This window comes from Sus scrofa, chromosome 9 (assembly GCF_000003025.6).
Source record: "Sus scrofa isolate TJ Tabasco breed Duroc chromosome 9, Sscrofa11.1, whole genome shotgun sequence".
NCBI classification, from domain to species: domain Eukaryota; kingdom Metazoa; phylum Chordata; class Mammalia; order Artiodactyla; family Suidae; genus Sus; species Sus scrofa.
The window spans coordinates 105,087,669-105,114,438 of NC_010451.4; the positions used below are offsets into that span (position 1 = coordinate 105,087,669).

Below are 26,770 nucleotides of genomic sequence, written 5' to 3' on the forward strand. Positions count from 1 at the left end.
ATGGAAACAAGCACATGAAAAAATGCTCAACATCAATGATTGTTAGAGAAATGCAAATCAAAACTACTATAAGGTACCACCTCAAACCACTCAGAATGGCTATCATTAATAAGTCAACAAATAACAAGTGCTGGAGAGGGTGTGGAGAAAAGGGAAACCTCCGGACACTGTTGGTGGGAATGTAAATTGGTACAACTACTATGGAAAACACTATGGAGGTACCTCAGAAAAGTAAATATAGAACAACCATATGACCCAACAATCCCACTCCTGGACATAAATCTGGACAAAACTTTCCTAGATAAAGATACATGCACTATTCACAATATCCAAGACATGGAAACAACCCAAATGTCCATCAACAGATGACTGGATTAAGAAGATGTGGTATACATACACAACAGAATACTACTCAGCCATAAGCAGTATTGGAATTTAGTAAAATTTAGTATTTAGTAGAATGAAAAAATGCCATCTGCAGCAACATGGATGGAACTAGAGACTCATACTGAGTGAATTAAGTCAGAAAGAGAAAGACAAATACCATATGATACCACTTATATCTGGAATCTAATATATGGCACAAATGAACTGTTCCACAGAAGAGAAACTCATGGACTTGGAGAACAGACTTGTGGTTGCTAAGGGGGAGGGGGAAGGAGTGGGATGGACTAGGAGTTTTGGGTTAACAGATGCAAACTATTGTACTGGGAGTGGATAAGCAATGAAATCCTGCTATATAGTACAGGAGACTATATCTAGTCATTTGTGATGGAACATGATGGAGGATAATGTGAGAAAAAGAATATATATATATTTATTTATGACTGGGTCACTGCTGTGCAGTAGAAACTGATAGAACACTGTAAATCAACTATAATGGAAAAAATAAAAATCACAATAAAAAATAAATTGAGCAGTTACAGGACACATGGTCCATGAATCAATAATATTTCCACATATCATCAAAAAGCAACTGTCACTAACAACAGCATCAAAAATACATAATTATGACCAAGACCTCAATACTGAAAACATAAAACACTGCTGAGAAAAACTGACAACTTAAATCAATGTGTTACCAAGTCTGTTTCCCCAGAATCATACCACGTCTGCCCTTCCTTCAACGACAAAGTCATGACTCTTATCTAAGTTTCAAGAGGAAGCTACAAAGAGAAAAAAAAACAAGAACTGGTTAGAATCAGCTAGGCCCAAGATGGTGGAAGACTCAACTTCTGGTAGACCATAAGCCTCATTACAGACGCAATGGAATATATTAGCATGCTAAATGACACACCCACCAGCACCAAGACAGCTGACAGATGCCAGGATCAGCAACCAGAAATGTCCAAAAAAAAAGACTGAAGAGGAAAGTTGCATCAGTTCCGGATTCTAAACCACAATGCTGTTCACAGATAACTCAAGAATATTCCTCTCGCTCTTTTAAATCCTCCCTTCTACTTCCACCCTCCCATAGATTTAGTTGAGTTGTAACCTAAGTTTCTGCTTCTCCTTTCTTTGGTTGTTGAATAAAGACTGTGGTGTTCCAGTCTCAGCATGGGTTTCATTATTGGCAGCATGAATCCAACTGGAAAAAGAACCTCCCTTACCAAGACAAGGGGTCTCAGCCCAGGCTAGGACCCCAGTGCAGGTCCAGTTGACCAATTTGATAAAAATGGACAGAGATATATATTAGTGGTGTCTGGGAGGAAAAAACCTCCTCTACCTTTATAGGTTGTTCTAGCTGGTCTAAGAACTAAATTTACATAAGACAGGTTAAAAGGAGAAAAATCAAACAAAAAATTATATACAAACACACACACCACACACGTGACATATATACATTGGATAGGCCCAGGAAAACTGAGTAATTCTCCAAAATGACCTAAGCCCTGACCATAAATATTGTCTTAGGATGCTGGGCACAGTGTTTTGGAACTTAAGAGAGGAGGGAAGGCTATTCACATGAAGATGGAAAAGCAAATGTTTGGTAAATAAATATGTGCTGGGCTGTGCAGAGACAGAGAGACACAGAGTGGATCCTGAATTCCAGATCCTACTGAGCTTCCCCACCACATCTAGCCCATGTTCTTTGCAGTTATCTCTGATAATAGCTTGATTCCTGTCAGGTAACATGCCTCAACTTAGAATCTAATTTCTTTTAGGTATTTATTTAGTTCTTCCTGAGTCTTCAGGGTTTTTACAGCTAGAAATAATCCACTTACCGAGAGACTTTTGGGGTGCCAAATTTTGCTCCCCTACAATGGATTAGAAGATGCAAGACTATTAAAGGCATGTCTAAAAATTTGGGGTATAAGCTGATGCTGAAATTATACATAAATGCAAGGGAACTAGGCAAGTCAAAAACCATTCTAGAAGAGAAGCACAAAGTTGGAGGGCATCCACTACCCAATTCAAGACTTACTATATAAAGCTACAAAAATCAAGGCAGTGTGGAGTAAGAGCCCCAGGAGACCAAAAGAGGAATGGAACAGAAAAAGAGTCCATAAATACACTCACATACATACAGTGAATATATTTACAAAGGCACCAGGCGATTCCATGGGGAAAGAGGCATCTTTTCATCAAACGGTGTACAACAACTAGACAAAAAGTATAGAAAGAAATAAACCTCCACCCCAACCTCACACCTTACTGCTGACATTTTGATATAGTTCTTTCAATCTACATATATTTTTAAAAAGAGAAGTGATCACACCACAACGGTTCTTTTTCTCCTCTGCCTTCCCTAGGGTTTTAAAAACATTTATTTCTAGATAATGTTTTAATTTACTTCATTTAAAAATTTCTTATCCTCATATTTATCCGCTACATGATGTGCCTAAATTACTCTTTAACCTAGTCTGTAGCTTGCCCATTTGTTAGGGAAACGAAAGCTTCTCAGAGACACCTCTCCCAGTCTTCAGGGTTTGCCCTGAGCAGTGCCCAACCCCCCCATCAACATAGTCCAATTATTCTTTTTCTTTCTTTTTTTTTTTTTTTTTGTCTTTTTGCCTTTTCTTGAGCCTCTCCCATGGCATACGGAGGTTCCCAGGCTAGGGGTCGAATCGGAGCTGTAGCCACCGGCCTATGCCAGAGCCACAGCAACACAGGATCCGAGCTGCGTCTGCGACCTACACCACAGCTCACGGCAATGCCGAATCTTTAACCCACTGAGCAAGCAGGGATTGAAACCACAACCTCATAGGTTCCTAGTCGAATTCGTCAACCACTGAGCCACGAAGGGAACTCCAAGTCCAATTATTCTTAACTGGCAAGACCCCTTTACATTTTCTATGAAGTCTTTTCCTTTACCTCTAACCAAATACAACCTCATTCCTTTTAATTACTCACAAATCTTTTCTCCTCCTATAATTAGTTAACCACACTAAATGAGAATTAAGGCATTTAACTAGTCCATTCATTCAGTCCACATTCAACAGGCCAGATTATTCTATCTTGGTAAGAGCAACAGAGCAGGAGGCAAGACAGGCAAGGCCCTGCCTTGAAGCAGCTTACATCCTAGGAGCAAAATCTAGGAGGCCATAAACTCCTACAAAGTAGGAGATGTTTCTCATTTCCCTTTTTTAGCCCCTATAGTAAAATAGAACACTTTTACATAAAGGAAAGCTTCAGAGGCTACAACTGCAATGACAACTATAGTTTAGTGATCAATAAATACCCATGCCAGTGATTCATGGCAGCAACAGGCCTGACAAGTGTCAGAATCGCCTGAATCTCCAGAAAAAGGAATGTAATGAGACCCCATGTAATAAATTCAAGAGTATCTACTTCCTTCTTCATTTGGATAAGGAGAGTCTCTTCTCTAAGCTTCATGTAAGCCAAATTAAGCCAACTAATTTTTTAAAACACACATAGCCTCAGTGAATTACATGTGTATTCAACATTAGTGGTTTTAAAGAAAAGAGCCTTGAATGAATAAAGGTTATTTTTTATTTATCAAAAAGAAAAGAAACCAGAGTTCCTGCTGTGGTACAGTGGGTTAAGAATCTGGCTGCAGGAGTTCCCATTGTGGCGCAGTGGAAATGAATCCAGCTAGGAACAATGAGGATGCCAGTTCGATCCCTGGCCTCCCTCGGTGGGTTAAGGATCTGGTGTTGCCGTGAGCTGTGGTGTAAGTCACAGATGTGGCTCTGATCCCACGTTGCTGTGGCTCTGGTGTAGGCCAGCGGCTACAGCTCCGATTGGACCTCTAGCCTGGGAACGACCATATGCCGCAGGTGCGCCCCTAAAAACACAAAATACACACACACACACACACACACACACACACACACACACACACACACACACACACAAAAAGAATCTGACTGCAGTGGCTCAGGTTCCTGTGGCGATATGGTTGGATTCTTTAACTCAGTGAGTTAAAGAATCCAGCCTTGCTGCAGCTGCAACTCAGATTCAATCCCTGGCCTAGGAATGTCCACATGCCACAGCTGTGGCCCATTTAAAAAACAAACAAACAAGCAAACAAAATAAAGACTATATTTCCATAAAATACTTGAGCTACATGACGCCATTTCTAAGGCAACTGTATGTAAGGAATATTGGTTAGACATGTCTTTTATAGCTTCAAAGATTCTGTCATAGATTCTGGGGAGAGAAACAGAGTAATGAGAACTTACAACCATCAACATTAAATTCTGATAAAGTTCAACCAGTCTCAACTTTCTGCAAATGGAAAGTGAACACACACGGGTAAAGACAATTTATGTATAAGAAAAGCATCTGACATTTTTCTAGTGTGCAATTATTTACATTGTTTATCCTAGGTTCTGAAGAAGATATGTCTAAATTTCAGAAAATCATCTAAATGCCAATCAAACACGTATAATATATAAGAGCTCAGGAGAACTATGGGTGATTTTAAGAAAATTTACAGCAGAAATGAAGGATCTGTTTGACGACTGTGTGTCCTTCATGGCATGTCAACCTTCTCACTCTTGACACGCCTTCTCAGACACACAGGTAACACCTGCACTGTCTTTCCCTCAGCTGAAGCTTACCTAGAGACAGCGTCTTCATCCAACAACAATACTTACTACACAACAGACTGTTCAAATGCAGTGAGGTTATTTACAAGACACACAGGAATTCCTGCTGTGGTACAGTGGGTTAAGAATCCAACTGCAGCAGCTCAGGTTGCTGTGGAGGCAAGGGCTCAATCTCCAGCCCAGCAGAGTGGGTTAAAGGATCAGATTCAATCCCTGGACTGGGAATGTCCATAGGCCACAGGTGCAGCCATTTAAAACAAAAACAAAAAACCAAGGCATTGGAGTTCTTGACGTGGCCCAATAGGATCGGAGGCATCTTGGGAGTGCTGGGACACAGGTTCGATTCCCAGCCTGGCGTACTGGGCTAAGGATCCAACACTGCCATACTGTGGCTTAAGTCACAACTGCAGCTCAGATCTGATCCTTGGCCCAGAAATTCCATGTGCCACAGGACACCAAGAAAATGAAAAGACATATAGCCCTTGACTACAGAAAATCTTTCAGACTGAGAAGAAGGAAATCATTTAAAAAAACACAAAAATAAATGTATATTATGATGAGTGCTATGGCTTGGTGAGGGGTGGTGATAAGGAAGGGGCCTAAATAAAATGTGGTTAGGGATTCTAAAAAGCCTTTAGGAAATGACACATTTTAGTACCAAGTCAGACCACAATTATGATGAACTTGATGTCTCCAGAAATAATACAAGTGGTAAACTGTGTGAGGTGTCAACTTATCTAAAACTGATTTAGCAGAGCCACAAAATAGGATCTCTGAGGAGTCGGTTAGTGCAGGCTGCATGATATACCAAAGCAATGTTCCCACTCTTACCATTTACTCATCTTTGGAGCAAATCTGTGCTCAGAGTTCTGGGAAATTTTTGGAACATAAGGTAATTCAAAACAGAAATTCTCCTTACACAGCAAATTAGTCACACAGTGTGAATAAAAGGAAGGGTCATTTCTCTTAGCTATGGCTTTGGAGTTTTAGAGAAATTGTACATGCCTCGGGTGAGCCAACCTTAGCTTCAATGTGCAGAAAAGTCAAGTGATAAGCTTGTTAAATACTTAGCATCTAGGTTCTACTCCAAAGGATTCCAGTTCAAGATTTAGAGTGCAGCCTGCCAATGTTCTGAGGTAGGTGGTACAGGTCATAATCTGAAAAACCCGCGTTAGACTAAAGTCTCCCCAAAGGAGGAAGTTTTGTCCTGACAAAGAGGCTTTATGCTTAAAAAAAGTGGACAAGTATTACACAAGGGTGTCCTGGAGCTATTTATTTACAGGCTGAACCTGGGCCTGACCCTGTTATCCTTTTGAGCTTGGAGGCAAAAGTCCAGATAAACTGCACAGCCTACTTCTACAGTTCCTGCCCCAGACAAAAAGACCACAGGTAACATCAAAAAATGAAAGCAAGAAGCAATGCTGACCACTCTCTCTACAGATGCCAGAGACACAAGCCCACCACAAGCAAGGCAATTAAGACCACTAAGGAGGCCGGCATGAAAGGGTGTAGTAGCACAAAAGTGCAGGTGAGCACTCATTCAAGAAGAGAACGATGGAACAAAAGCAGGACTGAAGAAAATAAAATTTGTATTTCTTCAGAATCTTCTATGTATCAGGTAGTATGTCCTACTTCACATATTTATCTCATCCTCATAAAGTCACAGGTGACAGGTGCTGCTACATATTATGTTATATGGAGAGATAATGAAACTAAAGCATAGAACAAAAGGAATTTGTCTAAGGAAACAAATAGAAAGCAACAGGGCCAGGTTTTGAACCCAAGTCTTTCATATCCTCTGGGACAAGAACATGCTAGCTGTGAAGGCAGGAAAAGAGGAGTCCCAGTCCACAGAAACTGGCAAAGCCAGTAGATAAGAACAACCAGCAATGCATGAGCAATATTAGAACTTTAAATAGTGGCCTTTTTGTTAAAAAGGCAGAAGTTCCACAAGTTTTGAATAAGGAAAGACTTATAAAAGTAAAGAGGTAAAAAGTTAAGATATAATTTGGTCAGTCGTGAATGACTTAGAAAAACAGGAACCCAAATGCTTACTGCAGCTATAGCTGGGTGATGGGATCCCAGATGACCTTCCACACTTTGCCCTCCAAAATACCATTAACTCTCATGATGACCAAAAATATCTTTTGTAAAGAGAGATAAAAGATATGGTGTATTTTGTTTTTGTTGGTATCTTATTTTACTTTAGGAGTACTGAGAAGTGGCTGGCGAGGCAGAGGTTCTCCAAACATGAGGTCAAAGGAGACAAGAGGAGAGGTGAAGTGACAGAATAGAGATAAGACAGCTCCACGGACTATACAAAACATACCCTTAGACTATGAAAGCCATGCCTCCCCTTCCTCCTTCCTGAACAATCCACTCCACAGCCATTAGGTAATGCCAAGCAACAAGGGATGTGTAATCATAAATAAGCTAGGTAATTAGGAAAGGGGACAGATAACCAAAATGGCAGTAATGATGACGGGTGACTCCTTACATACAAGGATATTAATCAAATAAGTAAACATAATTAGGATAATGACAGCTTAGTCTCTTAGTGCCAAAGAAAGAAACCCTAGATATGAGAAGTGAGAAAACTGGGCTAAATCCCCTGATACTAGAGTGGAAATGAGATATTATATTAAACTCAAGGATTTTAATATATCTGTAAGTAAAAAGAGAAGTAAATATTTAGAAATATATATATATAAACATAAAGGAAGTGTCTATCCTTAGCTCTGTGCTAAGAGAGCTGAAAGCAGTGACACCCTAAGAATTATAATGTCATCTAATGCCCAGAACTTGTTTTCTAAATACTATTCTTCACCAAAAGGAACGAGAGCTCCTTGTAGAAAGAGCTGAATCCAAGGCTGGAGCAAGGAAAATAAAAAATGAACCAGGAACATCTTATTTGAAAGTAAGAAAGGATTTAAAGAATGATAGATGTTAAAAGAATGACAGATCAACAGATGAATGGATAAAGAAGATGTGGTGTGTACGCACACACATATACACAATGGAATACTAATCAGTCTTTAAAAAGAATGAAATTTTGCCATTTGCAGCAACACGGATGGACTTAGAGGGAATTATGCAAAGTGAAATAAGTAAGGCAGACGCTGTATGTTATTTATATGAGGAATCTAAAAAAAATAACAAACTAGTGAATAAAACAAAAAAGAAGCAGACTCACGGAAATAGGAAAGAGATGAATGGTTACCAGTCGGGAGGGAGAGGAACAATATAAGGGTGAGTGAGTAGAAGGTACAAACTACTGAGTATAAGATTGCTCCAGCCACAGAGCCACTATTTTGCAATACTTGTAAATGGAAAGTAACATTTAAAATTGTATTAAAAATGTTTAAATTTTTTTAAAAAAAGCTTTTACACTTACACTATACTAAAAAAGAGTAAATAATCCAACAAATGAAACAGCTTTGTAGGTGCTGAAACAGTGACTTCTATTAAGTTAAAAAAAATAATGTACAGAACAGAAAAGAATGATAGGGACTTTTCAAAAGGATATAGAATCTATCTGAAGGGGTTCCTAATGACCAATTTGGGAAATTTTCAGCATCGAAACAAATAAGGAGAATAACTGATTATAGCCACTGAATAAAAAGTAAATCCATGAATGAGTCCACCTGAGATAGACAGACGGATGGGTGGGAGGTACAGATAGTAAAGAGGGAAAGGAGAGGAAGAAGGAAGTAAATTTCCTGACAAAAGGATATTTACATAGCCTCAAACTAACAATCAATCAAATATTTATTAATTAGCAGACGGGGAGAATAACTTCACAGTAGAGCTATCAGGAAGACACCCTCTTGAACAAGAGACTGACACCAACTGTAATGGTATAAATCCAAACCATGCACTATCTGATAAGATCCAATGGGAACTTCCTGTCATGGCTCAGTGGTTAATGAATCCGACTAGGAACCATGAGGGTGCAGGTTCAATCCCTGCCCTTGCTCAGTGGGTTAAGGATCCGGCATTGCCGTGAGCTGTGGTGTAGGTCACAGACGCAGCTCGGATCCCGTGTTGCTGTGGCTCTAGCGTAGGCTGGTGGCTACAGCTCCAATTTGACCCCTAGCCTGGGAACCTCCATATGCCGCGGGAGCAGCCCAAGAAATGGCAAAAAAGACACGCGCGCGCACTCACACACACACACACACACACAAAGATCCAACGGGAACTTCTTATACAATAACACTTTTTTGATATTCCACATTGAGAAACATATAAAAAATTGGCCTACATCTCCAAAAATGTCAAAGTCAGGAGCTCCTACTGTGGTGCAACAGGACTGGCAGCGTCTTGGGAGCCACTGGGATGAGGGTTCAATCCCTGGCCTGGCGCAGTGGGTTAGGGATCTGGCATTGCCGTAGTTGCGGCTTAGGTCACAACTGTGGCTCTGATCTGATCCCTGTCCCAGGAACTCCATATGCCGCTGAACAGCCAAAACGCACCCCCCTCCCCAAAGCCAAAGTCATAAAAGCAAAGCAAAGACTAAGGAACTGTTCCAGATTAAAGGACTAGGAGAACAAAATGCAATGCGCTGCTGCAATGCATCAGTTTTACATAAACGATAATATTGGTCACCTGGCAAAACCTGAATGGAGTCCAAGGACTGAGTGGTAGAAGTGTATCAGCATCAGGTTCCTGATCTTCATATTGTGGTTGACATTGGAAGATGTAACTTGATTGCAGGCAAGATACAAAAAAGTACTCAGGGGTGATAAAGCATCATGTCTGTAACTTAAACTCAACTGTTTCAACAGAGAAAATCATCTATTCTACTGGGGGCAAGAGGTGGGGGTCAGGCACAGTTCTTTTCCCAGACATTCTTAATAAATTCCATGGGCTCCGTGAATGCATTTACGTCAGTTTCTCTCTCTCTCTCTCTTTTTTTTTTTTTTTTTTTTTTTTGGCTTTCTAGGGCCACACCTGCAGCATATGGAAGTTCCTAGGCTAGGGGTCAAATCTGAGCTGCAGCTGCCAGCCATAGCCAAGGCCACAGCAATGCCAGATCCTTAACCCACTGAGTGAGGCCAGGGATCAAACCCACATCCTCATGGATACTAGTTGGGTTCATTTCCGCTAAGCCACAACCAGTACATCCTACTGTTATGGTCTCTATCACGAAATACACAGAGTAAGGCATCTGTCTCATGCAATGCTGACTAGAGGCACAAGTTACATACCAAAATTCTAAGAGAAGATGTGTGCATGAGTATAAAAAAAACTTAACATCTCAAACAAGTTTTAGTGAGGCTGACTTTAATACTCTTACAATGTTTAAAAGTGAGTGAATGTTACCTAAAATTAAACTTGAATCCTTCATTCATAGCCCTGTATTTCATTCTGAGGGGTCCCCAAAGGCAGTAAAGGGATGAGAGTGTTGTTAGCAAATCTCTGGCCACACAGTGAAGAGCCAGGTGTGAGGCAGGCAGTTCTCATTTCAGCGTGGTGGAGCCTATGTGCTAAAGAAGCAGGTCCCTCAGACCAATCTAATGCTTTAGCCTAATCAGCAAAATCAAAAAATAACTGTCCACAGAGTTCCCGAACTGGTTCAGCAGAAACAAATCCAACTAAAAACTCTGAGGTTGAGGGTTTGATCCCTGGCCTCCCTCAGTGGGTTAAGGATCTGGCTGTTGCCTTGAGCTGTGGTATAGGTTGCAGACACAGCTCAGATCTGGTGTTGCTTTGGCTGTGGAGGAGACCAGCAAGTGTAGCTCTGATTCGACCTGGGAACCTCCATATGCCACAAGTGCAGCCCTAAAAAGCTAAATAAGTAACTACCCACATCTCATCCTTTAACTTTATTTCTAAACCAAGAAATGCAGATTAAGAGGGAGGATAGAAAACATCTTCTTTTCCATACTATAATGTACAGACCTTTGGGGTGATAATCACTACTCATATAAATGCTAGAGATCAACATTCCATTTCCTAAGAAAAACATTGATTCTATGCATAGAAATCTACACCTATGGAAGAATGGGGTTAGAGTGGAAGATTCCTTCTTAAACTTGCACAGCAGAATGATAACTTTTGCTTCCTCTTTTTATTTTTTTTTTGTCTTTTTGTCTTTTCAGGGCCACACCCGTGGCATATGGAGGTTTCCAGTCTAGGGGTCTAATTGGAGCTATAGCTGCCGACCTATGCCAGAGCCACAGCAACGCAGGATCCGAGCCAAGTCTGCAACCTACACCACAGCTCACGGCAATGCTGGATCCTTAACCCACTGAGCGAGGCCAGGGATTGAACCCACAACCTCATGGTTCCTAGTCAGATTCGTTTCCACTGCATCACGACGGGAACTCCAACTTTCTGTTCCTCTTAAAAGATAAATAAAAAGTACATTGTTCCTTAACCAAAATATAAATGGCCTGCAATTGCTAGAAAAATTGATACTAAAATACAGCAGAGCCACAGTAATTAATGCTTTATGGCCTGAATGCGCCTGCCATCTCTTATTACATTGTATAGAATGTGATTTATATTTTCCTCAATTTGTAGCAAATAAATATCTTGTCAATTGTCAGAAGCTAAGAATTCCAGACTACGATTATATTCTATTAGATTATATTCTTTTTTTTTTTTTGGTCTTTTTTTTGTCTTTTTTGTTGTTGTTGTTGTTGTTGTTGTTGCTATTTCTTGGGCTGCTCCCCCGGCATATGGAGGTTCCCAGGCTAGGGGTCAAATCGGAGCTGTAGCCACCAGCCTATGCCAGAGCCACAGCAACTTGGGATCCGAGCCGCGTCTGCAACCTACACCACAGCTCACGGCAACGCCGGATCGTTAACCCACTGAGCAAGGGCAGGGACCGAACCCGCAACCTCATGGTTCCTAGTCGGATTCGTTAACCACTGCGCCACAACGGGAACTCCGTATTAGATTATATTCTATTAGAAGGAAGTAAAGTCCAAATGAGTAACTTAAGTACCAAGGAAGCAGTAAATGGACTGTCTCTTCCTTTTTCCTAGATTCTTGGGGTGCAGTCTACACAGAGTACAGAGTCTGGATCAACCTATTCTCAATATTCATCATACAAGATGCTTGCCTTTTAGGAGTCAGCTATATGCTCTTGGTCTTTACGAAACATCAATACAAGAATATTCCATGGGAATAATTTCTATGTATTCTGTGAAATCACAGCTGAAAACATAATAATGTCACACAATGGGAGAATCCACAAAATATCTTTTTCATTGAGTACAATGCCAGGAAAAAGTGTGTCTCTGTAAACAAACATGCAGGCTTTCTTTCCATAAACAATGCATACTATGTAACTCAATGCTACATAGAGAAAGGAACAGTTCCTTGTTAGTCTTAGCGACCATAAAACTTATATCCAACACAGTGAACAACAGCTAAACTGCCTCCCTGTATGAGCCTGACATCTTCCATTTTTTATGCTCTTCTCAGATGGTTTATTATGTTTTTATCTTTAACTGTCCTGCTTTATACCATCTTTAATTCTACCAGCAGATTTAAATCCTCTTCAAAGTACCCAAAGTGAGTAGGTATGTACATATATATATATATTTTCTCTTTTACAAATTGTCCTCCCACTACCTCCTACACTTTTTTTTTCTTTTCTTTCTTAGCTTTTTTCTCCCCCTTAGCTTTTTTTTTTTTTTTTTTTTTTTTTTAAGGCCACACCCATGGCATATGGACGTTCCCAGACCACGGGTCAAATCGGAGCTTTGCAACAGCCAACACCAAATCTGAGCCAGTGTCTGCGATCTATACCCCAGCTCACAGCAACGCCAGATCCTTAACCCACTGAGCAAGGACAGGGATTGAACCCACGTCCTCATGGATACTAGTCGGATTTGTTACTACTGAGCCATGACGAGACCTCCTCTTATACTTTCTGATATCATTCCATAGTTTGTTTTGCTTTTTCTTAACAAGTGGCCACATCTGCGGCACATGGAAGTTCCCGAGCTAGGGGTCAAGCCACAGCCACTGCCAAAGCAAAGCTGAGTAGTTATGTTGTGAGCCACACGAGAAGTACATCATTATACATTTAATCACCTAAGAATTTAAAATGACATTGACATCAAGAGGCTAATTTCATAAAGACTAAGTAGTCTGCATCATCAAGTCCCCTTGTCCTTTCCCAGGTGGCCTAGTGGGGAGGCAAGCGCATCACCTTTGCAGTAGTCTGCGGGGTCCTCCTGCTCCTCATCATCTGACCCCAGGATCTCCTCCTCTGGCTCTGGGGGTGTAGGGTCTGGCAGAGGTGGTGGTGGTGGCGGAGGCGGTGGTGGAGGAACCAAGGGAGCTTTCTGTTGAGGCTCCGGCCTGAAACAGGAAAGAAAATTCCCATTTACTCAGAAGTGAAACCCTGTATGATGGACACGAATGAGAGTGGGAAAAAACAGTAACTGTCACATACTAAGAAGAGGTGCTGATTAATGTCACTTCACCCATTTTAGCTAAATTCAAAGTACATGTTTCAATACACAGGCCAGGGGAAGAAACTACCCTTATTAGCCAAGGACATTTTCACTTAGAACTTCAGTATTTCTTAAGTCCTTATAATATTACGAATTTTAGGTGAAATAAAAGACTATCCCTTCATAATACACAGCATTATTAGTTAGAACACATCCCAGAGAGATTATGAAAAGACAGAGGAAAGTAACCCTGGACTTTAAAAAGGAAGGCTTATTTTCTATCGTTTTAAAATCAGAATTCCTTTCCTCATTGCAACAGTATGGATATGGTTAGGTTTCCTGGACAATTCATAAAAGCTAACATATACTGTAGGTGGTGTATGGTTATTTTCATTAACGAATTCAGTCATTTATCAACCTTACTTATCAAGAACACTGCCCCAAACTAGAAAGTGAATAAAGAAAACATCTACTGTAGTCAAATACAAATACAATCCATCCATCACTGCAGCAACAGTCATTTCTGATTGTCACAAAAAGGCTAAATGCTTAATATACTCTTCTACACAAGAGGGCCTCTAGTCTGGGGAGGAAGGGAGATCCCACAAACACCGATGTGAAAAATGGCCTTTTTGTTTTGTTTCGGCCTGCTCCCTTTCTAAAAGCACCTTTTGGAACACTGCTACTCCTTACACAATGGAAGGCTGGCTCCAGATCCTCTGTCCTCACTGCAATAGGGCCTGGGGCACAGAGCCCTGGAACCTTCTTAAGAAAGTCAGCCATTACGGGGTACAAAACTCATCCTAGCTGCTAATAAGAGGTAAGGCCAGAGGAGCTGCCCTGACCACTCCCCCTTTCTAAGCTGGATCTCTAAATTCCCACCAAATATAAGAGTCCCCAGACAGACTTTACTACACTGCCTTCAGCCTGAGGTAGTTAGTTATAGTTCATTTATGTGGTCTGCCATCAAAACACAATGAAGGGAGGCAAAAGAAACACCAGCAGTAATGAGGATGCAGTGGGGATAACAGCCCACAGGTAACTTTAAAGGCCAGTACCAGCAAGTATGATTACTTGTGGGAGGACAACTAAGAATGTTTATAATCTGAACATTTTCGGATTGACTGATTGGATTGATTTCTACTTAACATAATTTGTGAAGAATCAAAGTTACAGCCCCTTGAGTCACAGACATTAGGACACTGGAGGTGATAACATTCTGAGTAAACCATTCCTCATGATGGACCACTAAAAGGGAGTCATCACAACCAAACACCCCCATCACTGCCAGAACACTCAAAAATCCCAACAGACCTTACGAAGTACAATAACCTTTCTGGTGGCCTTGCAAATGCTCATTTTCTTTTTAACAGACTTGCCTTTACTGAAAGTAAAATGGTCCCAGGGAAAAGAGAGGTCTGAGGAAGGGGAGGTATAGAGGAAATGCAGTCTCACCACTTCCCCAAAGGGAAGAGGTTAGAGAAAAAGTTTTCAAGACCCATTGCTCATGGTTATGGGCAAAATCTAGCTAGTCGACAAATATACTCAGACAGAAATACTTTCAAAGCTGACTGCTTCTTTCTTAGAAATTTTATATGAGAAAATAAAGAGATTCTCTAAATTTAAAAAACAAAAACAGTAGTTCCCACTGTGGCACAATGAGATCGGGGCATCTCTACAGCACCAGGATGCAGACGATCAGGAGTTCCAGTCATGGCACAGTGGAAACGAATCCGACTAGGAACCATGAGGTTTCAGGTTTGATTCCTGGCTTTTCTCAGTGGGTTAAGGATCCGGTGTTGCCATGAGCTGTGGTGTAGATTGCAGACACGGCTTGGATCCCAAGTTGCTGTGGCTGTGGTGTAGACCGGCAGTTGTAGCTCCGATTAGACCCCTAGCCTGGGAACCACCATATGCTACGGGTGTGGCCCTAATAAAAAAAAAAAAAAAAAAAAGGATGCAGATGATCCCCAGGCTGGCACAGTGGGTTCTAGGATGTGGTGTTGCCACAGCTGTGGTGCAGGTTGCAACTGCCACTTGGATCTGATCCCTGGCCAGGGAACTCCATGTGCCACAGGGTGGCCAAAAAAGAAAAAGGAAACAAAGAAACAAACAAAATACAACATATACTCCCTGTAGAGACTATGTAACAATTCAGGAAAAAGGAAGAAGAACTTGGAAGTTCTTGGTCTGCGAGTGCAGGGCACTGCTATGCTTGGCACCACTGACACCTGGGCCAAATAATTTGCTGTTGTGGATGCTGTTTCACAAACTCTAGAACGCTAGCAGCAACCCTGGCCTCCCGCCACCACACATCAGTTGTTCCCATCAAAAATGTGTCCAGATACTGGGGGCAAAATAACGCCCAGGCAAGGATCACTGTACCAGTGAGTGGTATTTCCTTTATACTGATTTAACTCAATGAAGTAGATTGTATCTGTGATAAAGGAGAAGAGATTCTAATTATCACAGGCCCACTTTCTCTAGTTTGAGGTTCAGGTATCTTTATCATAATGTGTCTCTCAATTACGCTTTACCCATTTGGTAAGCTGCCACGACGCTTAACAAAATTCTTAGACCCTCTGCAGTCTGAGGGAGGGCCACACTGAACAGGCAGGCAGATCTCCCCAAACCAGTCTTATCGAGTTAAAGGGATGAGTCTGGGAACTGTGAAATACAGAGGAAGTTGACTAATGTTGATGTAATATTTCGACTATCATATCAAAACATCTAGAATTGTGCTGTAGAATACAGCAGCCACTGGCCCCATATGGGAACTAAGCACTTAAAATGTGGCTAGTCCTGGCGTGGCTGTCGTGGCTCAGTGGTTAACGAATCCAACTAGGAACCGTGAGAGGTTGCAGGTTTGATCCCTAGCCTCGCTCAGCAGGTTAAGGATCCGACATTGCCGTGAGCTGTGGTGTAGGTCGCAAACACAGCTCAAATCTGGTGTTGCTGTGGCTGTGGTGTAGGCCAGCAGTTGCAGCTCCATTTGAACCCCTAGCCTGGGAACCCTGATACGCTGCAGGTGCCGCCCCAGGAATGACCAAAAAAAAAAAAAAGTGGCTATTCCTGAGATGTGCTGTAAGTGTAAAATATATACTAGATTTCCAAACTTTAGTGCAAAAAAGGTAAAATATTAATAATTTAATGTTTGCTACATGTTAAAATGTCTTGGATACATTAAATTATTAAAATGAATGCTATTTTTTTTTTTGTCTTTTTATCTTTTCTAGGGCCGCTCCCATGGCATATGGAGGTTCCCAGGCTAGGAGTCTATTCAGAGCTGTAGCCGCTGGCCAATGCCACAGCCACAGCAACATGGGACCCGAGCCTCATCTGCGACCTACACCACAGTCCACGGCAATGCCAGATCCTTAAGCCACTGAGCAAGGCCAGGGTTCAAACCCCACAACCTCATGGTTCCTAGTCAGATTCGTTAACCTCTGAGCCATGACAGGAACTCCCTAAAATTAATAATTTTTTTAATGTAGCTACTAGAACACTTTAAATTACAAATGAGGCTCACAGATTATATTTCTACTGGATAGCACCACTCCAGACCCTCAGATTCAACAATATCAGAGGCTGGTGTGGCAGAGATTCCTGGTCACACCAGTTTTTTTTTTCTAAGGCTTCTCCTAGTAACCTGCTTCACCCAATTATCACCAACTCTCAAATCAGCAATTCATCATAGTAAGATCAGAACACTGTAACTGCCAAATATTATGTTCCCCATCACTGATTCTGTTTCATCCCATCCAGCCATGTTACTGCCTACACGCAGGAGACGCACCAGTAAGTTTATCTTAGGGCAGATGTATGGAGGAGAGAATAATGCTACACTGTTTATAAGGCTTGCTTCTTCAAAGTGGTCTCTGGTGGCTTCTACAGCACCTGAAAACCTGGTTAAGGCTCAAGTGTTTAAAAGAAAAATAAAAAATAAAAGATCAAGAGGTGATCTTGCCAAGTGCATACTCATGAAATACATCAAGTGATTCAAAAAAGAAACACTTTCATCAGTCTCACTGAGAATCAAGAAGTTATTTCAAAAAATAAACCAAAAAGTTATATATAAGAATTACTAGAAGCACATAGAAAGCTATGGGGTGGGGTGGGGGGGACTCATAAATACTTTCAATAGGGCAAACACAAATAGTGAAAGAAAGTCTTTTCTTTTCTTTTTTTTTTTTCTTTTTTTGTCTTTTTGATATTTCTTTGGGCCACTCCCGTGGCATATGGAGGTTCCCAGGCTAGGGGTCGAATTGGAGCTGTAGCCACCGGCCTACGCCAGAGCCACAGCAACGCGGGATCTGAGCCACCTCTGCGACCTACACCACAGCTCACAGCAACGCCAGATCCTTAACCCACTGAGCAAGGGCAGGGACCAAACCCGCAACCTCATGGTTCCTAGTCGGATTCGTTAACCACTGTGCCACGACAGGAACTCTGAAAGAAAGTCTTTTCAACAAAACAAGTGGCTATATGTGTGTGTGTGTATATATATATATATGTGTGTGTGTAAATATGTGTATATATATGTGTATATATGTGTGTATATATATATATGTGTGTGTGTGTAAATATGTGTATATATATGTGTGTATATATATATATATATATAAATACTGTAACCCTACCTCACATAAACATAAATATTAACTCAAAATGAACAACTTGCAGGAAAAACAATGAGTAAATCTTAATTACTTTAAGCTAGGCTATGTTTCTTAAGATATGACACTAAAAGCATAAGCAATAAAGGAAAAATGATAAATTGAATTTGATCAAAATTAAGAACTTTTGTGCTTCAAAGGGAACCATCGAGAAAGTAAAGACGACTCAGAGAATGAAAGAAAATATTTACAAGTCATACAAATCAAAAGAAATTTATATTTAGAATATAAAAAGAAATTTACACCGCAACAATAAAAAGACAAATTTAAGAATAAAAAAAGAACTAGAACAGTTATTTCTCCAAAGAATACATATAAATGGCCAACAAGCATATGAAAGGATGTTGAACATCCTTAGTCATTTGGAGAAGGAAAATCAAAACCACAAGGAGATACCACTTCACACCCAACAAGATGGCTATAATTAAAAGACAAACAAACAACCCATGAGACAATAACAAGTATTGTTGAGAATGAAGAAATTGAAACCTTGATACATTGTAGCAGGAGAGTAGTATAGCACAGCTGTTGGAGTTCCCTTTGTGGCTCAGTAGGTTAAGAATACAACTAGCATGGCATCTGCTGAGCCACAAGGGAACTCCAACAGCTGTGCTATACTACTCTCCTGCTACAATGTATATATGTTGCTGTTTGGAATATAACAATGGACAGTACACAATATACAATATACATACAGCTGTTTCAGAATATCTAGTAGTTCCTAAAAAGGTTGGATTTAAAGCTACCACAAAACCCAACAATTCCATTCCTAGGTATATACCCAAGAAAAATGAAAACCTGTCAGCCACAAAAATCTGGTGCAAAGTGTTCAGGGCAATGTTATTCATGACAGATAAAAAGTAGAAGCAACCCAACTGACAGATCAATAAATAAAATGTGGATATATCCTTACAATGTACTATTATTTGGCAATAAAAGAAATGAAGTACTGATACAGGCCACAACACAGATGACCTTTGAAAATATTATGCTCAACGCAAAAGACTATTCAGTCAGAAAAGACTACATGTTGAATGAGTCCATTAAATAACCAAATGTCCAGAATAGGCAAACCTATAGAGACAGGATGAATTAATGGTTCCTGGGGACTGGAAGCAGAGGAAAGAGAGAAGGAGAGAAATGGAGATGGACTGTTAATAGGTACAGAGTTTCTTTATAAGGGATAAAAATGTTCTAATGTGGTGATGATTACACACCCATGTGAATACACTAAAAAATACTAAATTGCACATTTGTTTTTGTTTTGTCTTTTTAGGGCTACACCTGTGGCATATGGAGGTTCCCAGCCTAGGGGTCCAATCAGAGCTGTAGCTGCTGGCCTATGCCACAGCCACAGCAATGCGGGATCCGAGCCAGTCTTCAACCTACCACAGCTCACGGCTACACTGGATCCTTAACTCACTGAGTTGAGGCCAGGGATCAAACCTACATCCTCATGAATACTAGGTGAGTTTGTTACCACTGAGCCACAAAGAGAACTCCCTGAATTGCACAATTGCACATTTTTAATGTCTAAATTGTGTAGTATGTGTATTATACCTCAAAAAATGTTTTTTTAAAGCAAAAGTCTATACAGTTGTACACTTTATATCCACTTTACACCTTAAAGTATATATTTCCAAGAAAAATCAGAAATCTCTACATTTATTTATTTATTTATTTATTTATCTTTTCAGGGCCACACCTGTGGCACATGGAGGTTCCTAGGCTAGGGGTCAAATCGGAACTATAGCTGCCAGCCTACACCACAGCAATGCCAGATCCAAGCCACATCTGCAACCTACACCACAGTTCATGGCAACATAGGATCCTTAACCCATTGAGCGAGGCCAAGGATTGAACCTGTGTCCTTACGGATGCTAGTCAGATTCATTTCCACTGAGGCACGATGGGAATTCCAGAAATCTCTACATTTAGATTTAAGCAATCTATATGCATGGTCTCTTCCACAACTGCCCCACTACATTAACAGTGAAAATTAATATATAGTTCTGTAAAAAGTAGACTGAGAGTCTAATTGTTCAAAGTTTACATAAGCCACTAGTAATTTAAGATTATGTTTATATAATGTAAGAAAATGTATAGCCTTAGTGAGAGTTCTCTTCATGGGTCACAGGTTAACAAACTCGACTAGGATCCATTAGGATTCGGGTTCCAACCCTGGCCTTGTTTCATGAGTTAAGGATCCAGCATTGCCATGAGCTGTGGTGTAGGTCATAGACTCAGCTCTGATTCCGCATTTCTGTGGCTGTGATATAGGCCGGCAGCTACAGCTCCAATTCGACCCCTAGCCTGGAACCTTCAGGTACCATGGATGAGGTCCTAAAAAGCAAAAAAAAAAAAAAAAAATTAGAAAGTGAAATTCCAACTTTAGATATTTTTCACAAAGAACTCTATTTATTTTGCCCTACATGAAACATAACCAAATAGTCTAATTATTACTAAACAGGGCTATCATAAAAATGCAGTTGAAAGAGAAAACAAGAGTATTTTTATTTAAATATGACATTAGAATACTAAGATTACTTTATCACGCTTATCTGTATTTTTCCCCTATGTTCGCTCTATCAGCGAGAAAAAAAACTGAACTACCCTAGCAAAATGCATGCATCATCTGCTCTAAATTGCCATGGTAACTAGATAGGAGTTCCGATTTCCTTCCGGCTGCTATTTTCTACTTCAACAAAGAAAAGGACAAATAAACTTTACACATTTATCAAAAAAGAAATACTTTCCTTTGTTATTACCTTGAATGGCAACTGACACAATTTAAGAAATCATTAATTCAATTAATCTTTAACCAAAACAAAGAAAATTTCAAACTAATTTATTCAGGCAGTATTCAAGGAACAGTCACAAAAGTCAAATTTCTTTTTCTTTCCTCCACATGTCTACCACCTGATCTGAAACTCACTCTCTTCCTCTCACCCTCCTTCTCACAATCCCCCTCTTGGTGGTTGCTTGGGAAATATGCAACCTGTCATTTCCACTTTTTTTTTTTTTTTTGTCTTTTGTCTTTTTGTCTTTTGTTGTTGTTGTTGTTGCTATTTCTTGGGCCGCTCCCGCGGCATATGGAGGTTCCCAGGCTAGGGGTTGAATCGGAGCTGTAGCCACCGGCCTATGCCAGAGCCACAGCAATGCAGGATCCGAGCCCCGAGCCGCGTCTGCAACCTACACCACAGCTCACGGCAACGCCGGATCGTTAACCCACTGAGCAAGGGCAGGGACCGAACCCGCAACCTCATGGTTCCTAGTCGGATTCGTTAACCACTGCGCCACGACGGGAACTCCCATTTCTACTTTTGAAAAGAATCAATATATATTCTCAAAATATATATACTCTCAGAATAGCTCATCCAAGCTACCTGCTGGAGCACTGGGAAAAGTCACACAGCTAGGGAGGGAGGGAAAAGCCACAATGATTTCTTCATGTATAACTCTCTAGTGAAAAGAGAATTTCTAACTTTGTGCAAATCAAACTAAATGTGAAGTGTCTTCTGCTGTAGGCAGAATTCTAAAATGAGCCTCAATGACAGTCATCCTCTGAATGCGGGCAGCCCTGTGAATATGACATCTCTCTTGTAATTAGGTTATGTCATACGGCAGCTAGACTGGGTGAGCCTGACCTAATCACATGAGCCTTTTTTAAGCAGAGGGTTTTCTCTGGCTGGTCACAGAGTAAGTTAGGGATGTGCTCAAGCTAGCCTAGAAGAAAAGCAGACATACATGTTGTGAGGTGTTCATCAGGGCTACATAACAAGGAGCTGCATGTGGCCTCTAGGAGCGAGAGTGGTGCCAGCAACAGTTAGAAGGATAACAAGGACTTCAATGTAAGGAAATGAGTTCTGCCAATAACCAGTTATCTTACAAGAGGGCTCTAGTCCCCAAAAGAGAACTGCAGCCTTGGCCAAGAGCCAACAATTTAGTGAGAATCCAGCCACACTGGGTAGCCCGAACTTTTGACCTACAGAACTGTGAGTTAACAAATAGGCATTGTTTTAAGCTGCTAGGTGTGTGGTAATTTGTTATGCAGCAATAGGAAATTAATACAGCTGCCAAGTTCTCAGTAAGTGACAGAGTAGTTAAATTATCTGATTTTGGCCTTAACAGTGAGATTTGAGTTTCTTAATATAACGGAAATGACCAGAGGAATTAAGAAGCTAGGTAAGTAATGAGAGCCAAATTTCTTTTGGGCAAAAGACAGATTTTGGAATAATACCCATGTTTTAAAAATTCATATAAGCCCATCTTTTACATTAGGATGAGATATATATATAAGAACTAGCAAACTAAGGACCCATGTGTTTCTATTTTAAAAGCTCTGTTTGTAGGCAATCTGAAGCCAGCAGGTGCAGGGTAAACTGCTCCCCCTACCCCAAAAAAAAGACTTGTTTACAGAGACCTATATATTGATGAAACTTACTAGAACCACTAATGATTGCCTCATGCTACTCAGGAAATAATGCAAGAATGTACCACTGTAGACAAGACTTCTACACACTTCCACAAGCTTTAAATCAAAATGCAACTATAACTATATGGTAAAACAGCCACCAGCCTAATGAATTTAAACAGAGTAAAATTTGGAGTTCCCTTTGTGGCTCAGTGCGTTAAGAACCTGACTGGCATCTGTGAGGACACAGGTTCGATCCCTGGCCTTGCTTAGTGGGTTAAGGATCCAGCATTGCCTCAAGCTGTGGTTATAAGTTGCAGATGTGGCTCAGATCCGGTGTGGCTATGGCTGAGGCCGGCAGCTGCAACTCCAATTCCACCCCTGGCCTGGGAACTTCCATATGCCTCGGATGAGGCCCTAAAAAGCAAAAAAAAAAAAAAAAAAAAAAAAGTAAAATTTAAAATTCAGTTCTTCAGTCACTCTACCCTCATTTTAAGTGCTAAAGAGCTAGTGGCTAAGGTATTGAGCAGTGCAGATAATAGAACATTTCCAACATCACAAAGAGTTCTATTGGACAGTGCTGCTCTAGACAATATTTTAGAAACAGAAACCTCTTATCATTACTTTTAATAAGTAAATAAAATTAATTGAATAGAGTTTGTAACTTTTTTCTTTTCTTTTTCTTTTTCTTTTTTTTTTTTTTTGTCTTTTTAGGGCTGTACCCTCGGCATATGGAGGTTCCCAGGCTAGAGGTAAAATCAAAGCTGAAGCTGCTGGCCTATGCCACAGCAACATCAGATCCGAGCCACATGTTCGACCTATACCACAGCTCACAGCAACGCCGGATCCTTAACCCACTGAGCAAAGCTAGGGATCAAACCTGCATCCTCATGGATGCTAGTCAGATCCGTTTCAGCCAAGCCACAATGGGAACTCCTGGAACATTTTTCTATACTGCCCACTACTGGAAGTTCTAGCTGTAAAATTATAAACAGGGAGAATGTATTCATTTTAAGTTTGACAGCTGATTCCAAAATTTGAATATCCTTTAACTCAGCACACCTTCCTGGAATTTACCTTTCTGATTCTTGCAGTGACAATGCCTGCAAAGAGCAATAAATGTTCATCAGTGGGAGACTTGTTAATAATGTGATGATAGATTATGTCACACACATAGAACAAGACTCTTCTTAGAAAAAAAAATGAGACAAATGAAGAAAATTTCATTCACAATATCATCAAAACATTTAAAATACAGTTGACAACTTGAGGGTTGGGGCAAAGTTGAAAATCCAAATATAGGAGTTCCCAGTGTGGCTCAGTGGTAATGAACCTGACTACTATCCATGAGGATGCAGGTTTGACCCCTGGTCTCACTCAGTGAGTTAAGGATCTGGTCTTGCAATGGCTTTGGCGTAGGCCCACAGCTGCAGCTCCGATTCAACCCCTAGCCTGAGAACTTTCATATGCTATAGGTATCCCTAAAAAAGACAAAAAGAAAGAAAAAAGTCAAACAACAGTAGTGTAAGATTATCAAAGCACAAAGAGCCAATAACTGTCATTATCAGTTATATACGTGGCTAAAGAAAACATATATACATAAAGCAATTAAAGATACTTTGAAATAAAAACTGTTTACCATTTATAGACTTCTTAAGAACAGATATCAGGAAGACATGAAATGACGAGGAAGGAAGGTCTAAATTATAAGAAAAAATGGTGATTGATAACAAACTGGTAAAGATGCATAAATCAAAACAATGAATTCATATTTCCAAGGTGGTAATGAAAATAATACTTAAAATAACATTTTAAAAATTAAACTCATATAATAGTACTTACTCATAATTAACTCAATGCTCAAACAACTCTATAGTGCTATTAGGCACCCCTTTTACAGACAAGGATAATGAGGCACACGTTCAAGGTCACATGAATAGTGAGTGGAGAACCAGGAAGGAAGCTTGTCCTACTAGACAGATAGCAACTAGAAACTGCAAAATCCAACTTTCTAGTGAAACTAGGTCTCCTGCTGTGCTGGAAGGGCGGGAATAGGTGATAGATGACTGACACGGGTGACAGGTCTAAACAGGAAACATTTAGGAAGGATGGCCACCGTGAGTCCTCTGTAGTACTCATACACACCTACAACATTCAGACTTTTCCACTCACATGGTGTCACTAAGACTGAGAGAATTTACACGTTTGATAAGCACCCCAGGTGACTTATGCAGGTGGTTCAAGGGCCACACTCTAAGAAACACTACTACATGCACATGTAACTGCTATAACCACTACATTCAAGTCCTTTAGTCTAAGTTTCTATTTGACTTTAATGAACTTCCCAACAAGAAAAGTCATGCTTATGTGCAGTTTGGATACTAGGTATCAAGTAAACCCTTAAACATATAAACTGCCAATTTCAAGCTGGCCAAAGAAGAGGGTAGCAGAAGGATAACTTGTGGCTAAAAAATGCAGTAAGGACTCAGCACTACAAGACAATGAACAATAAAGACAGCATGAATGAACTCAAAGGAATTGTGCTAAAATGAAAGAAGTCCAACTATACAGTATATAATTCCAGTTTTTAAAAGGCAAAACTTCAGTGTTGGAAAGCAGATCAATGGTCACCACAGGCTAAGGACTGGTGGAACGGTACTGATTACAAAAGGGGGAACTTTGGTACTGCTGAAATGTTACCTCATGATTGTGGCTGTGGTTACACCACTTATATTTACAATAGTCACAACTCATTGAGTTGTACACCTAAAATGGGTGAATCTTTATTTTATGTAAATTATACCTTAATCAAGCTGACTCAAAAAAAAAAAATATCATCATATCCACCAGTGAATTCTCCCCTGTAAGTTGCTCTTAACATATGTTCTCATCACACTTCCATTGGTTCAGGTCAGATACTTTTCACTATCAAAGATGAAATTCTGCAAACCTCCCTACCCCACTACCACTTCCATCCCATCATTGACATTAACACATAGGAAATACTGCCCAGTTTCAAACCACTCTTTACCTTGAAAAGGCAGTACTAAACAGGAGAGAGAACAAAAGCTTTACTGTTGAATATAACAGACTTACCTAAGGTGGAAGAGAAGTTCAAAACATAAGCTTGTGCTGAAACTAGCACCCATGAAACTAAATGTTACAAACTACTCCGCCTTGTATTCACAAGATAACACAGTACCATCTCAGTGCAAGTTCATCTGACAACTGAGGACTATCTTGAAAAACATCAAATTAGTATCTCTCATGAGGAAGGGACTATAAAGTACTCCATCAGTCAGAACTTACCACCAACTCAAATCAAAGAGAACACAGGGACTGTTATATTCTCTCCTTCCTTTATGTCATAAATTTCGTGATTCTACCCTACAGTTCCAAATTCTGTTACCCAAGTTCAGAAAAGATACCTCATTTAAGTTCAAGAACTATTTATTAAACTGTTTTATTGTTAAAATGAGTAAAACAGTATTTATTCATGGAAGCAGGCATCTAACAGATTAGAGCAGACAAGTACACAAGTAACAATATAAAACAAGGCAGAGAGTGGTTCAAAAACAATATTACTTTTTTAATTAAGTCAACACATATTCAAAGTATACTGTTTCAAGGTCCAGAGTGTTCAATGAACAAAATACCCAGAAAGGCAGAAATGTTCCCTCTGGTAGATGAGCCCCAAGGAATCCATTGAGAAAGGAGTGACAAAAAGGAGGGACAACTGAGGCTGGCCTATGAGGAAGCAGGGGAACCTCAGGAGTGAACACAGGTATGGCAGCAGTAAAGTCCAGATTAGCTAATACACAAACTACCCACAGGAAAATGCAGACAGAAATGCTAGAAAGAAAGGTTGGGACCAGATTTTGACACCTCTCAGTGAAGAATATGGAGTTTATTTCTGGCAGGTTATAAAATGCCATGCAAAATTTAATCTTTTCTGTAACACAATAGTTTCTTAGGACCCTACACTATGATCATGAGGAAGCATTTTCTGAAGACTACAGCCTACAAACCAGGAGATTCTGATTCAGGAGGTCTGGAATGTAGCCTGGGCACATGTCACTAGGAGACCAACACACACCCATGGTTAAGAATTATTACCGGATGTAACAGATTATCTACTGGTAATACGCTCAAGTGTGTTTATGACTCCAAAACAAGAAAGGAGAACAAATATACATAGACACAGGCAAAGAAAGGCAGATATAAGTAAGAACAGCTTAAAAAAAAAAAAAA

General features: G+C 40.3%; 1 protein-coding gene across 16 annotated transcripts in view; it reads right to left on the bottom strand.

Annotated features, from left to right (window-relative positions):
- SRPK2 (SRSF protein kinase 2) overlaps positions 1-26,770 on the bottom strand; it is a 255,140-nt gene that overhangs the window by 78,119 nt on the left and 150,251 nt on the right. For 15 of the 16 annotated variants that reach the window (XM_021102588.1, XM_021102582.1, XM_021102581.1 and 12 more), the window contains one exon: positions 13,183-13,334. In XM_021102588.1, the coding sequence (XP_020958247.1) occupies positions 13,183-13,334 (152 nt within the window). Of the gene's footprint in view, positions 1-9,620; positions 11,673-13,182; positions 13,335-26,770 lie in introns of those variants that run through there. The other variant, XM_021102592.1, reaches the window with a different exon arrangement.